The 13843-nt window shown below is 48.7% G+C and overlaps 1 protein-coding gene across 1 annotated transcript; it reads left to right on the top strand.

Annotated features, from left to right (window-relative positions):
- Positions 1 to 1869: 1869 nt before the first annotated feature.
- LOC122192610 (glypican-3-like) lies at positions 1870 to 8644 on the top strand (the record flags this gene model as incomplete). Its single annotated transcript, XM_042893217.1, has 2 exons — positions 1870 to 2035; positions 8483 to 8644. Coding segments are annotated over exons 1-2 (328 nt in total), but the record flags the coding sequence as incomplete, so codon positions are not given.
- Positions 8645 to 13843: the final 5199 nt, after the last annotated feature.

Here is a 13843-nt window from a genome sequence, read left to right on the forward strand (position 1 = left end):
CTCCTTGGCGTTTTAATTGATTCAGTGTTTTCCCAGCGGAGTGCTCCGTACGGGCGTTTGATAAAATCAGCTGCAGATGATGCTGCTGCTCATTACTTCCAGGCTCAAGGCAGGTGGATGATTAAGTGACATTTTTACTGTGTGAGCAGTTGTAACAAGGGAAATTATCCTCCTGGATGCGAGACAATGACTTGGCTCCTGCTGCACCTGCTGGCAGCAAACCCACCCAGTGACTTTGCTCTGCTCTTGGAGCAAAGCGCATTGCTCAGCTCCAGGGCAAACCCTTGGGGTTGGAAGGACGGATCCCACGGGTGTGCAGGGAGCTCTGGGCTCTCTCTGATCTCTTGCAGTGCTTTGGACTCAGGAGTGCAAAACACGATGGCATTTTGGGGTTATGGATGGGGCGAGCTTCACTCCCCATCTTCATGCAGCCACATGCGTGGGTGAACTGCTCCAAGGACTGCCACTAATGGCAGAGGGAGAACTGGGGGCAATGAGTGAAAATCTCTTACTCCGCATTAGTTCAAATTTGGAATTTGCTGCCTTTGGTTTTGGGTATGAGCCAACTGGTGGCTGCCAGAAGAGGCTGCCACAGCTTTCTGCTGTGCTTCCATGGCTTCAGCTCCCTTCTGCCATCACTCCTTGTTGATAAGAAAACATTATTTTTGCAGGGAAATGTTGTCAAGATAATGACATGCCCCTCCGTGAAGCCAGATCCAGGAAAGAACAGTAATGCTGCTCTCTAATTTGGCTCAAGATCTTCAAGTGCTCCACAGTCTGAACAGATCCCTGAATGCTGCCTGCTTGGCACTGCACATAATTCTCTGTGCTAATGGCATGCCTGACGATACCTGTGTGCTACCTGGAGCAGCAAAAGCAGCCGTGCTACAATGAAATATACACAGCAGCTTTGGAGATGAATGCAAGATACGCTCGAGTGCTTTTTAGACAACTGTTAGTTGGACCATAAACATAATATAGATTGCAACAGTGTGGAGATAGGAGGCCTTCAAATGCTGGCCTCTGTGTTTCGCATTTCAGTCTCATTGATTCCTCAAGCAACACAGTACCAGAAACCCAAACTGTTGCAGAAACATTGCAAATCCATCAGGAAGCTGCAAACTGGTGCAGCAACTCGCAGAGCCACGCAGCTCGCGTGGCCGTGTGTCATTTAAGGAACACAGAACGATGTGTGCAGTGACAGGATGGGTCACAGCGTGCTCTGCTCTGCTGGGGTGAGGCAGCGGGGAACACAGTGGCATTTTTGGGTTCCTCCAAGTTCCTGTAGATCGAGACGTTTTGCTGATGGGAACACTGCCTGCCGTGCTGCTGAGGCACATCCAACCTGCACCAAACAGCACAGCGTGCTGTCAGACAGCCCTTAAGCACCGATGCACATCACAGCTCCATCGCCTCGTCGCCATACGGCACTCGAACGAGGCGCTCCTTCCAACAAGCGCACAGCAAATCTCGGTGTTTTTCATCCCTCTGCAAAAACTCCGAGCGAAACAGAGCCGCCAGCGAGTTATCGCTGCTCGTCTGAGCCGTTTTTTACACCGGGAACCGTACAGAGGTTTTTTTCTTCGTCCCCTCCTGGTCGCTCCGCACTGCAGCAGCACCGGCTGCACACCGGGCCGTGCCGCGCAGGTGGGAGCTCCGTGCGAAGAGCCAATGGGCTCCGGGGCGGTGCCGCGCGCGGGGGAAGTTTTGCCGGTACCGGGGCGGGAGCCAATCAGCGCGGGGCGCGGCTCGGAGGAGACCAATGGGAGCGCGGCGGGGCCGCTCCCGGTACTCGGGGCCGGGCTCCGGTCCGCGCTGCCCCGCTGCCGGGCGGCGGCGCGTAGGGCAGCGCCTGGGCGCCCCGGGAGGATGTCGGGGAGCGGCGGAGCGTCGCCGCTGTTGGCGCTGTCTCTGTTGCTCCTGGCAGCCTCGGGGTTCGCCCAACCGGCGGGGGAGGCCGCCTGCCGCCCGGTCAGAACCGCTTTCCAGGTGCTGCAACCCGGAGCCAAGTGGGTGCCCGAGAACCCCGTGCCAGGTGAGGCCGCCTGGTGTTTTCGCGACCGCCGCGCGGTGGGCGGGTGGGAGACCGGGTAACGCCGTCGGGTTTCGGCTCCCGAGGTGCGCTGTCTCACCGCACTCGTGGTTCGGCCGCTCCGCAGCGAGAAGTTCGGGGGCGGCCGTGGGAGCGTTGCGGTCCCGTCGAAGGGAGCGGCTCTGCTCCTGTATAAAGGCATCGGAGCGAGAACGGATCTCCTTGCCTTCCATGGGCTTTTCTCAGCTTTTTGGGGACTGGGAAGTGCCGCTTCCCCAGGTGTGCGGAGATGGGAGGGCTGGGGGAGCTCCGCGCGCAGCTGCCCGGTGCCGCGGTGTTGCGGTTCTGCCCTGCCCGGCTTGGAGCGAAGCGAAAGTGGGGGGAGAGGAGAGCAGAGGCAGACAGACGGGCGCGGAGCTGCGGGAAGGAGCTGCTCCCAGAGCCCCGAGAGATGCTCCGTGAGCGGTGCAGCACCGCCGGCACACGGAGAGGTTCCGCTGCAGCGCACGGGGACGGGAGAAGCAGGGGGACGGGGTGGCATTTGAGCCCGCTGTGTTTGCGAGCGCCCATCCGCAATGCTTGTGGCTGTAGAGATGCTACCAGAGCTGAGAAATGAGAGCTTTCCTTCGCCCATTCCTGTCCTTACAGCCCCTTCTTACGGTTCCGGTCTCTTTCCCCGGTGCTCCGAAATCGGCATCCCTCGGTCCCTGGTAGCAGGGAGAGAGGAGCGCTGGGAACAGCTCGGGGCGAGGTGTTTGCATGGAGAGCTGCCGGGAGGGGAGGGAGCTGCCCTTATCACCATTAAAACGCTGCGTTCTGCTGTCTGTAATCAAATATTTTCCCCTGCTGCTGTGGAATGTTTGCTTTGATCCCCGGGTAATCTCAGAGCTCGTTTTTATGGGTAGTGTGCGGGGTGGGGTCCGGCTTCTGGAATGCTGTGGTTCTCTCTGGGAGCCCTCGCTGCCGGTCAGAGTTTTGGGGAGCAAGGAGTCCCCCTCCATCTTCACAACCCATGGGTCGTGCCTGCTTCCAGAGTGCTGCCAGCTTGTTGCAGTGATAAACTTTCCCTATATCAAAGTGAAAGCAGGTTTTACATTTGCTGAAGTACATAAACTTGATCATAATTAAAGCAATGACTGCTCACTGATACCTTGGGTCTGGCCCATCTTGCACGAGTCTGTGCAGTAATTACACTTCAGAGCACTCGCTTCTCCTGCAAGCAGCTGCATCAATCTCAGTAATGGGGGAACATCACTCAAGCACTATTTCCAGGCTTCTGTTTATTGCTTTATTCCTTTCATACATCTGTCAATTAAAAAAGAAGTTTTGGAGTTGCCAGTCACAAATCAGCGTGGAATCAGTTCTGAGATCCTTTGCCCACAGATCACTGAGGGCTTATGCAGTGTATTTAAAATGTGGGTTTGGTTTAGTTTTCTGACACAGAAGGAAAATCATGACTTCGAGAAGCCCTGATTTGCATCGTGAGCAGCTGAGGTGGGAGCAGAGGAAATGTTGCAGAGTTCCAGTGCATGCAGGAGAAATGCCACTGGGATGTGTTATAGGATCAGTGTGTGGGTGGGTGGGGGACGCTGGCACAGCACTCTCATAGGGCAGCCCGGTCTTGCTTCTAATTAAAATAATAAAATATAATTTAAACAACAACAACCAACAAAAAAACCTGAGCACCTCTGATAAATGCAAAGGAAGCGTCGTGCTGTTTGGTGCCAATGCAGTGGGAATAATTCCAGCTGAAGGCAGCAAGCTCTGCTCTGGCTCTGCAGCTGCTGGCCTGTGTTCTGCAGCTCAGGGCTGCGCTCTCCTCTTGGCCATTTGCATTGCTCTGTATTCTGGGTGATGCTCTGGCTGTGGAGCTGTTGCCCGTGGGCTCCCTCAGCCTGTGGCTGGGTAACTTTCCGTGCATGCTGTGTGTCCCTGCTCCAAAGCTGATGTTTTTTGGTCTGCCCCCCCGCACTCTCCTGGCTTTGGGGTCTGGGCTGGTGATTGCCCTGCGTGGGATAACTGGGGCTGCCACCAGGAACATGTCTCAGCAGAAATGCCTGTGGGTGTTTCCTCCTCCCAGTTCAGTTCCCTGCTTTTTTGGCCAGTTTCTTTGAAGGAAGCAAGTATAGATCTCCCCTGTGAAAATAGAGGTGATAAACCTTTTGCTTCTGCACTGGGATTTGATGCTGTACCACAGGCTGACCCAAAGAGTTGGGCTCTCTTCTTTTTTTCCTCTTACTAATTCTGGAAGCTGCTGTGTGCCAGGGCCCAGCTTAAGAAGCACTGATCCCAATGGTTCCCTTTAGATGCAGGGCTCCCGTTGTGCCCCCCCATTTCATTCCACTCCTCCTGATTGGGCTAATGGTCCCCTCCCCATGCAGCCTTCCCGTTCAGCTTTAACATCTTAGCTTACCAGATAATTGAGTTTTCTGTTCTTAATTATTTCAGGCCTGCAAGTTGCTCTCTTGATAGTTAAGAGCAGAGGCAGAACCCTAAAAATTTAGTAACCTCCTCAGGCAGTGCTTTTATAGTGAGATCATTATTATTTTTTTTTTTTCCAAGGGTTAATTTTAACAACATCCTGAATAGAATGTCTTTGGGATGACTGTAGGGCTTGTGCATATGACTGTAACAAATGTGTATGGTACCCGTGAATTAATTCCATATTGCTGATGGTGATGTGCTTGATGCATTTTCCTTCCAGGGGGAGGAAGCTCTCACATGGCATCACCTCTTTATTCTCTCCACAACCTCTCATTTTAAAAGAAGTGATGCTGTGGAGTGCTTACGTTGGTGTGGAGCTCATCTGGCCGTCCACAAGGCTTCAGGAAGAACCCATTTCACAGGGCTTCTGAAAGATGGAGCAGAACAATTAAGCAGAAATAAATATCTCCCTGTTGTACCCACACTGTTCCAACTGCGATCACCTATTGAATGGGGTTGGCTTATAATTTGTCTCTCTTTAATTGGGTTCTGAGCAGTCACATCTCTTTTTCTCCCCAATGCTGGGCATTAAAAACAGGTGACAGGTGCTTTATTGATCATGTCAATTAAAAGCAGAAGGCAGCAATGTTCCTATGGGTGTGTTATGGGGCAGCCCCGATGCTCCCAGCACAGAGTGTGGCGTTCACCAGGGGCTGGCTCTTATTTTGGCAATACTGGGAGGAATGTTAACTTCATGCAAGCTGTTGGATCTGGCAGGGAAGCACACAGCTTGGCTCTACCTGGTGGCAGGGCTGGAGCTGACTGAGGGCACTGAAAATCCACTTGGACTCCTTCAGCATCCCTAAGACACAGCTGCCTGCAGATCATCACTGGGCTTTTTTTTTCTTCTTCTTCTTCTTCTTCTTTTTTTTTTTTTTTTTTGACATTTAATCTGCTGAAATGATTTCCACTGCTGCTGTGCTAACCACCTATCTGCGGGAATAATTGTACATCAAAGTCAAATGTAATGCTTTAAATTCATCCCGGTACAAATCTCCTGTGTTGGAAGGAGGAGGAAGAGTCAGGGTACTCCTGAAATTGATTCTGTCAGCCAAGAGTGCTTCCGGAATCAGCAGAGCATTTACACTGCTGCTCCCCAAGATGGCATAAATGGCCCAGGTCTGGCATGGGGCACAGGGGATAAAACCTGTTGGAGTAACGTGTGGGGTCTTTTCTTTCCAAAAACGAAATTGTAATGATCTATAGCAAATGGAAGAGGTCATTTGCAAGGGCTGACAGCGGTATTAGGAGGTGTAATGGCTTGAAACTTTAAGAAAAAGGGGTGTGTGTAGGTTGGGAGATAAAAGCAATCTTATCGGCAAGGGCCATTAAGCAGAGGAATGGGCTCCGCTGTCGTGCGGCACAGCCATCATGGAGGTGTTTGGGTTGGATGCAGCACTGGAGGGGTGGGCTGCAAGGCAGGGACAGGATTTGGTGGCTCGGGGGCCCGTGGGCACTGTGCCATAGGGTTTGTGCAGCCTGCATTCCAGCAGGCTGTCCCTCATGGCTGATAGGAGCCCGTCCTGCCTGCCCTGACCTGCTGTGCCCACCGAGATGCTTCTGCTCACTGGTGTCAGTTGCCCGTCTCTGTAAAAAACGTTTTAAGCTGTCAAAGTTAATTCCCAGGCTCTCTCCTCCTCCTCCATGATTGCCCTGCTGCTGCGTGTCTGTCTTTTTACTTACTTCACGAAAATAAAAATCCATTTAAGGGGCGAAATTGGCTTAATTGCTAACAAGAAGGATGGGAGGTGAGCAGTGACCTTGGTGCTTCCCATCCCCGGCTCTCGCTTGCACAGATCTCTTAATTGCCAACTCTCTGATTTCCTATATTGGTATTTCCATTAATCATAGGAAGCTTTTTCTTTTAATTTGAAGCGTGTCCTAATATAATAAATGTAGGAGGAAATAAGCCTTGTATTAACAAGAAATTCATGGCTGTACTGTAGTGTTAAAGGGACCACGCAAAGTCTTTTTGCGGTGTAAATGGACTCAAATACCTCTTTAACTCACTGTTCTATAACCACTTCTTCATTAAGGCAGTACCTTGCTGCAAAGAGATTTGATGGGTTCTTATTTGTCCAACGTGGGAAATGCCTATCACCCCTCAACTGCTGAGCTTCACTTTTTGGCTGCCAGCGGGGCTGGCTCTTTCCTAAAGCTCTACCATGAAATCTGTGCTGTGTGCCCCATTCTGCAGAAGAGGAAACAGGCTGTGGTCAGGATGGTGTTGTGCCTCCCAGTGTGGGTCCAGAGCCTCTCTGTCCCTTTACCACACATTGCTTTGCTGCAGTATTGGTGTAAGTTCCTCTCCGTGTTGCAGACAAAAGGTTTTGCAGCTTTTTCTCCTCCTCCCCAAAAGGCTGTCCTACGGGGAAGGATGGGGTTCTGCTGCCAGCCCTGACAGCTGCTGCTTCTCTTGACACCGTGCATGACTTTTCTTCAGCAGGTACACGATTGAACTGACATTAATATTAATCCTCTTCTTCTGAAGTACACCGGAAAAGTGACTTTTGACACTTTCTACTAATTAGTCAGAGAATGTGGTAAAAGACTTAAGGAAGGAGAAAGACGCCTGGAAGGATGCATAATCCTCCTGGAGCAAAGATGAAAATTACCCAACTTGCTCAGCTCCTTTTATTAAAGCAAAACAATCTCCAGGAAGGGGAGGACAGTGAGAGCTGAGGGGCTCTGGGGGCACTCAGCCCTACGTGGGCTGTCTGTCACATAGGACAGACACCTAATGCTGTTTCTGGGGAGCTCTGTCATGCCTGGAGTGCTGCGATTGGGATGGCAGTGGCTGAGATGTGAAAGCATCCTGCTGCCTTCTGGCCCCAGGTAGCTGTGACATGGTGGTGTTTGCATGGAGATGTTGCTTACTATTGGAGTTTCTAATAGTTGCATTGAATTGGTTTTGCATGCTGAGGGCTTTTATTTTTCTCTGATATGAGCTTGTTATCCTATTTGTGTCTGCTACTGAAAATTGATTGAGAATGGAGCTTCTTATTACTGCTGCTTCCAGCTCACTGGCTTGGCTCCTTCTGTTGTCTGAACAACAAGTGATTCTCTTTCCTCTGGATTGTATTGATGATGTTTTCTAAAATATAAACAGACATTGCCTCCCACCTCCAGGCTTTTGAGAATGCCAAACCATGCAAGGTGCATCGCTGCCCAGTGCTTTGAGTGCAGCCCGGAGTGCTGGACCAAGCCATGTTCCCTCTGCTGCTGTGTCCTGGTTTTGTTCAGTGCTGGTGTTCCCATGATTGCACGCTGGCCTTTGGCAGCATTCAGTGTGCTGTAGGGGCTGTCCCTGTGCAGTGGGATAGGTGTGAGTGAAGCAGTGAGCCGTGGCTTTGCCTTTTTGTATGGAGAAAGGATTGGATGGGGAAATGGCTGAGGGGGCTCAGGAGGTGTGTATGGCTTAGAATTTTGCATTTAAAAAACCCAACCAAACGAGTGATTCTTTTGGTTTCCTATTGTTACTGCTGTTGCTGTGAATGCAAAAGGATGGAGGTTACAGACAAGTAACAATTGTCTTAACCTAGTTGTATAAGTCTAGGCAAATGATGAGCACAGCCCATGTATTGCTCTGTTCATTGTAAACCCACAGCTTAAAGCCCTGGCTCCTTCATCCACATACCCTTCCATTTCTGCCCCTCCCTGACGCTCTCTCAGCACTCAGGAGGCAGCAGGGCACTGCTCTGTGTCACTCAGCCCCATGCTCCTAGGGATGCAGTGCACGGAGCTGCAGCAATCACTGTGTTGGCATGTGAGGACAGCAAGCTCTCAGGGCTATTGCTCAGCAGTCCTTATCACTATTCTCCTTTGACTAAGCTGCTTGCTCAGGACAAATTCCAGAAACACCGTCAAACAATAACTGCAGCAATTAAAATGCATGCAGTTGGTTTCCTCTCTGCTTGCAGCAATCCCACCTCCTAACAGGAGTTCCCTGCCCTTGTCTGTCTGCAGGGTTGGACTTGCAGGTATGCATCCCCAAGGGCTCCACGTGCTGCTCGAGGAGGATGGAAGAGAAGTATCAGGTGGCGGCCCGGCAGAACATGGAGCAGCTCCTGCAGTCTGCCAGCATGGAGCTGAAGTTCCTCGTCATCCAGAACGCTGCTGTCTTCCAAGGTGAGCACTGGGGTGGTCTGGGTGATGTATTGTATTGTCTTTGAAGCAGAACTGACCTCTGACAGATATGTTCTATTCTAGGTACTTTCTAGTTTGCAATACTGAGATCTGCAGTAATTATTTAAGGGCCTTTATGCAAGCAGAACTTATTCTATTTGTGATTAATGTGCAGTGAAATGTTTGCTTGCTTGTTGAGTGCTCTCCTATGCGGGTTCCATCCTTCTACATTAACAGCATTTTTGCTTGTGTTTAAACAAAAAAACGTAATGAGCAACGAAGCATTTCCTTCTTCACAATACTTTTGTATAGTAATCAGACTTTTTTGTTCATGTATCACAAACAGCAAGATCCAAAGCCTTCTGAAGTCTGTGGGGTCATGGCAAAGCAAGGAGGAGTGGCACTCTCTGTTATACAGGTCACGGTGCTGCTTCTTGAGAGGGCTGACTCTTTTGCTGAGTTTTATTATTATTTTTACAGTGATTTCCATCCTGGCCATCGTAGCCCCTTCCCTGTGCAGGGACTGTTCTGAAAAGCCTTGGTTGGCTGCATTGCTATTCTTCTCGGTGGAGGTGGGGAAGAGCAGAATTCCTGCTAAAAGAAGGGTTGAGATTAATGATGATATATTTTACAAACCCATTGTAGAAGAGGAGTTTCTAAGTGGAAGAATTTCTAAGTGGAACCCGTGTACTTGCTTCAATTACATCATATCAAGTGTGTTGTACTTGAAAGGGGCAATTCATTGGACTTAAAATTGTGCGCTTCTCTTAGCTTCAAATTTAAAGGCTTGAAGTTTGCTGAATGCTTTTTAAAATAAAAGTGGGTGTTTTGCTGCTTGTTTGTGTTCTGACAGCTGTGCCAGAGCTTCAGGATTGGTGTGACCTCAAGAGGTGGCAGTTGGATGCTGAGCTTCTTGGTGTTGCTCATGGTATGGGGCAGGTCTCTGCTGTGGGCTGCAGGATCTGAAGCTGTGAGAGCAGTGGGGCTCAGAGCAGCACCAGCCCTCAGCAGGGAGAGTTCTCTCAGCTTCCCTGCAGGGATCCTCCTTCTCTGGGGATGAGTAATTGCACCGCTGTCTGGAGCGGGGTGATGTGTTGGTATGGAAACGTATCCCAACCGCTCCTATTAAACACAAACATAAAACCTGTCAGAGTTCATTTAAATATTTTTAGCCCGGCATCCAAGGGGACCGCTGGTCTGACAAGCAAAATCTCACCCAGATGTTATTATTTTGCACTAAATTTAATTTCTTCTTGCTGAAGCCAGAGCTACATCTCCGCTGATAAAGATCAAGGGAAATTGCCTGGCATTTACTGAAGACCTCATCCAGGCCTATCTGTTACAGTGTTCACTTAGCAAAGATTATTAGATTATTAGTTTTAGACCCTTGGGCTTTCTCGTTATTGCAGTTAGAAGGAAAGATCCCAACAAAGAACCCTTTCCTTCACAAAATGTAAATGGTACGATTAGTGCCTGGCTTCATCTTAGAGGCACTTCTTTGAGTTATGAAGATGATTTAAGTAATGATTTAATCCTTCGGAAACTTGCTGAGTTTGACGGTGTTACAATTGATTGTAGCTGCCTCCACTGCAGTTAAATCTCGCTCCAGATGTCTCTGCAGGCAGTTTCTCTTTGCTACTGTGCAGTGTAGCCATGCTGTTATCTGCCCATGGCTCAGGTTCTCAGCCCGTGGCAGCTCCAGCTGAGCTCCTCCAGTCCCAAACTTGCTCTCGTGTCTTCCTGACAGTGACGTTTAATGTTGCTCCGGGCTTCTCATCCCAACTAAGTAGAGAATCAGGGCAACTCACTTGCAAGTAGCAAGAGCCATTCCCTTTCTGTCATTACTCCCAATTCTTTTTCTTGACTTTAGATCCTGGCTTTTTACTTGGGCCCACTTCCACCTCTGCTTTTTTTTCAATTAAAATGACAAAAAAGCCTTCAACAAGCGCCACTAATTTTCTAACTATTCAATCTGTATCTGTGACTATTATGGCTTTGAGTAAGGAATACACCATGAGCTTTGTTCTTGCTCTCTTCCTCCCCACACACACTCAGCAGCTCTGCCCACAAATGGGGAGCAGTGGGCTGTGTGCATCTGTTGTCAGGTTCAGGAGTAAGAACCTGGGAAGGTTCACTTGTTGTCAGTATGCAGGATGAGAATTTGTTATGCTGTGGGTAGCAAAGTGAAAGCTATAGCAGCTGTTCAGTGTAACTTTCAAGATGCGTTCCTTCTGGTTCTTCCTTCATGGAGAAAAGTACTCCTTTAAAGAAGGTAAAGAGTGTGGCACTGTTGAGCACAGAAGGACCTCTCAGGGAAAAGGACGTCTGCACCTACAGCAGTGTGTAGGACTGATGGTGATGTCCCCATCCAGCAAGTGTGACAGCTCCCTTGGGAACCCAGTGGGAACTTGCAGGAGATACAGATATTGCAGGGGCTTTTGGGATGCTTGTCTTTGAGCAGTTCCTAGGAAGACTGCACAAGTCAATGTGGCCAAACCTGCTGGCATCTCTATGGTTGTCTCTTATTCATGGATTCTCAGTTGTCCTGACAGAGCGGTGGTGTGAGGAGGACTTCAGCTCCTCTCCCTTCTCATTCTGCAGGAGGAGAAAGGCAGAGCTGTAATTCTTGGTCCTACCAGACAGCTCTGCAGGCTGTAAATCCTCCGTTAGGCATAAATGCAGCCATTCTGGTTATTTATAGTTATTTACGCTATCCATTCATATCTGTCAGGAACGAAGGCGGTTTTGACGTTGCAAGCTTCTATCAGGTTATCTTTAATCAGTTTAGAGGCACCTAAGCCACAAATATATCAAATAGCCAATCCTAATGTCGGAGTCCTCGAACGCATGACTGAATTATTTATTTTGTTATGATGAAAATGTCTGGGCTTTATTGAGTTTTCTTTGAAGAACTTGATTCTGCTTGAAGTCTGGAAGATAAAAGATCAGCGATTGTCTCTCCAAGTTTCTTATTCTGAATCCTTCAAGGCTTTTCATTTTTCACAAGCTGCTGTTACTACTTTAGAGTCAAGGTGAGGGAACTGAGGTTTCTTTTCTTCTCTTAAAGAGGTATAAGTATATAAGAAAACCTCTTTATTTTTACTAATTATGCCTTGTGTGTGTAAATCCAGAATGCGTGCAGCATCGATTAGGCGAGAAGAGACTGGCTGTGTGGTGGAAGGTATTGCATGGTGATTGTGAAGAAGGGTCCTCTGCTAGCAGTGCTGCTGAGCAGGGCTCTTGTATCACATAGAATAGAACAATAGAATTGTTAAGATTGGAAAAGACTAAGATCACCAGCCCCAACCCATCCCCACGTCCCTCAGTGCCACGTCCCCACAGCTCTGGAGCACCTCTATGGATGGTGACTCCTGGGCAGCTGTGCCAGTGCAGCAGCACTCTTTCTGAGAAGAATTTTTTCCTAATATCCAACCTGAACCTACCCTGAATAGTTTAATATGTGTTTTAAACCTATTAAATCTAACAGTCTTTGAGGTGTTGGCTGTAGGAGGAGCATTGAATGGGCTTTTAGCATCATGCTAAATAGGGAGGGACAGCTAGGGGAACAAGCCTCTATCCTGAAACATTATCAACTTCTGATGTATAAGCAGCAGGGGGGTGCTGGGAGCTGGGAAGTCCTGGAGCTGAACCAGCCATGCACAGGGAGGGTCTGCAATGGGGACAGAATGGTGCAAGCATGCTGCAGTCATGGTGTGTGCATGGGATCTGACGTCCTACTGAGAAGAAGCATGTAGATGTGATACTTGGGGACATGGATTAGTGGGCAATATTGGTGGTAGGTGAATGGTTGATTCTGTGATTTTGTGAAGTAGGTTTGTGCCATTGGCCGGGCCTTGTGTGCTGCTTATCTAGTGCAGGAGAAAAGAGATTATGGTAAATGGAATCAATGTAAAAAGATTGTCAGTAGTAGCCCCATGTGACATGTGTGGTGGGTCAGCTTGGTGGCTTGAGGTGTGCTGTGTAATGCTGACTCTTGCTTGTGGGCCTGTAAAATGTTCCTCTGATGTTCCAGAAGGGAATGGATTCATTTTTGGGAAAGAATATTAAAATTATAATTGGACTTTACAAGTGAATAAGCATTACAAACAGATCTCTGTACCATCTGATAATTCCTATTTAGTTCTTTGCTCACTGAGACCTCCCAATGCATCCCTCTTTGCATCTCTGCAGTAACATTTCTTCTCTTTGGAAACTTCTTGCTTTATTGTGCTTTTTTTTTTTTTTAAAAAAAAAAAGATAATTATGTTCATTACTGTGTATTTAAAATAGCAATTGTCTGGCTGGGTCGTCTCAGGCCAGTTTTCTGCTGTTGGCAATAGTTCCTATGATTCCTGCCAGATGCTTTGGAAGCCCAAAGTTTGTAGTGGCAAATGATGATGATATGTTTCCCAGGCTGATACCAGAGTTATAAACTAATGATTACAGGTAGGTAGGAAGAGCTGCATAATGGGAAATCTCCAGTTGTCAGTATTGGTCTATGGAGGTAATGTTTCCTTTCAGATAACCAGAACTTACTGTTCATAAATCACAGTTAATCTGTTTACTATGGTAGTGCATGAGGCTGGGAGTCTGAAGTGTGCCATAATGCTTAGCTTTAGGAGCACAGTGGTAATAGGAACAGCCATTTCAAACGATTTGAAATTGGGGGATCAGCAAAATGCAGAAGTTGTGGAGGCTCTGGGCATTAGAAATGACTGCTGAGGATTGATGAGTTTCTTTTAACAAATTGTAAAATCCATCATGCAGGAGTTAGGGCATGAAACTGCCCTCCTGAGCCACATAAACCATGGATTTAGAAGTACTGTGTGACAGTGCATGCTGCTGGGAAGGGAGGTTTGAAAAGCTGCTTGGTGTTGCTTTTGTTTCTCCCTCCAGCTGCCTGGATTTCAGATGCCAGCATGGCACCAGTGCGTGGCTTGCAAAGGTCTGGGTGTGATGAGTGAGGGTTGCTCCCACAAGCAGCCGATGGTGCTGAGAGGGAGCAGCCCAGGGGGGACCTGGGTGGTGATGTGTGGTGTGGCACTTCCTGTGTCCTGTCTCTCTTTAGTTCCCCTGCAATTAAATACTGCTGATGCCCTCACCCTTGGTGGTGAAATGAGGCCTGGAGCTTAATGGGGGGTTTTTCACAGTTGCCTAAATGCTGCTTTAGCAGATTTTAAACACGGTATTGGGTGTATGGGC

Source organism: Lagopus leucura, unplaced genomic scaffold, assembly GCF_019238085.1.
Source record: "Lagopus leucura isolate 7727_CA_CO unplaced genomic scaffold, USGS_WTPT01 97-37_obj-0_obj, whole genome shotgun sequence".
Taxonomy (NCBI): Eukaryota; Metazoa; Chordata; class Aves; order Galliformes; family Phasianidae; genus Lagopus; species Lagopus leucura.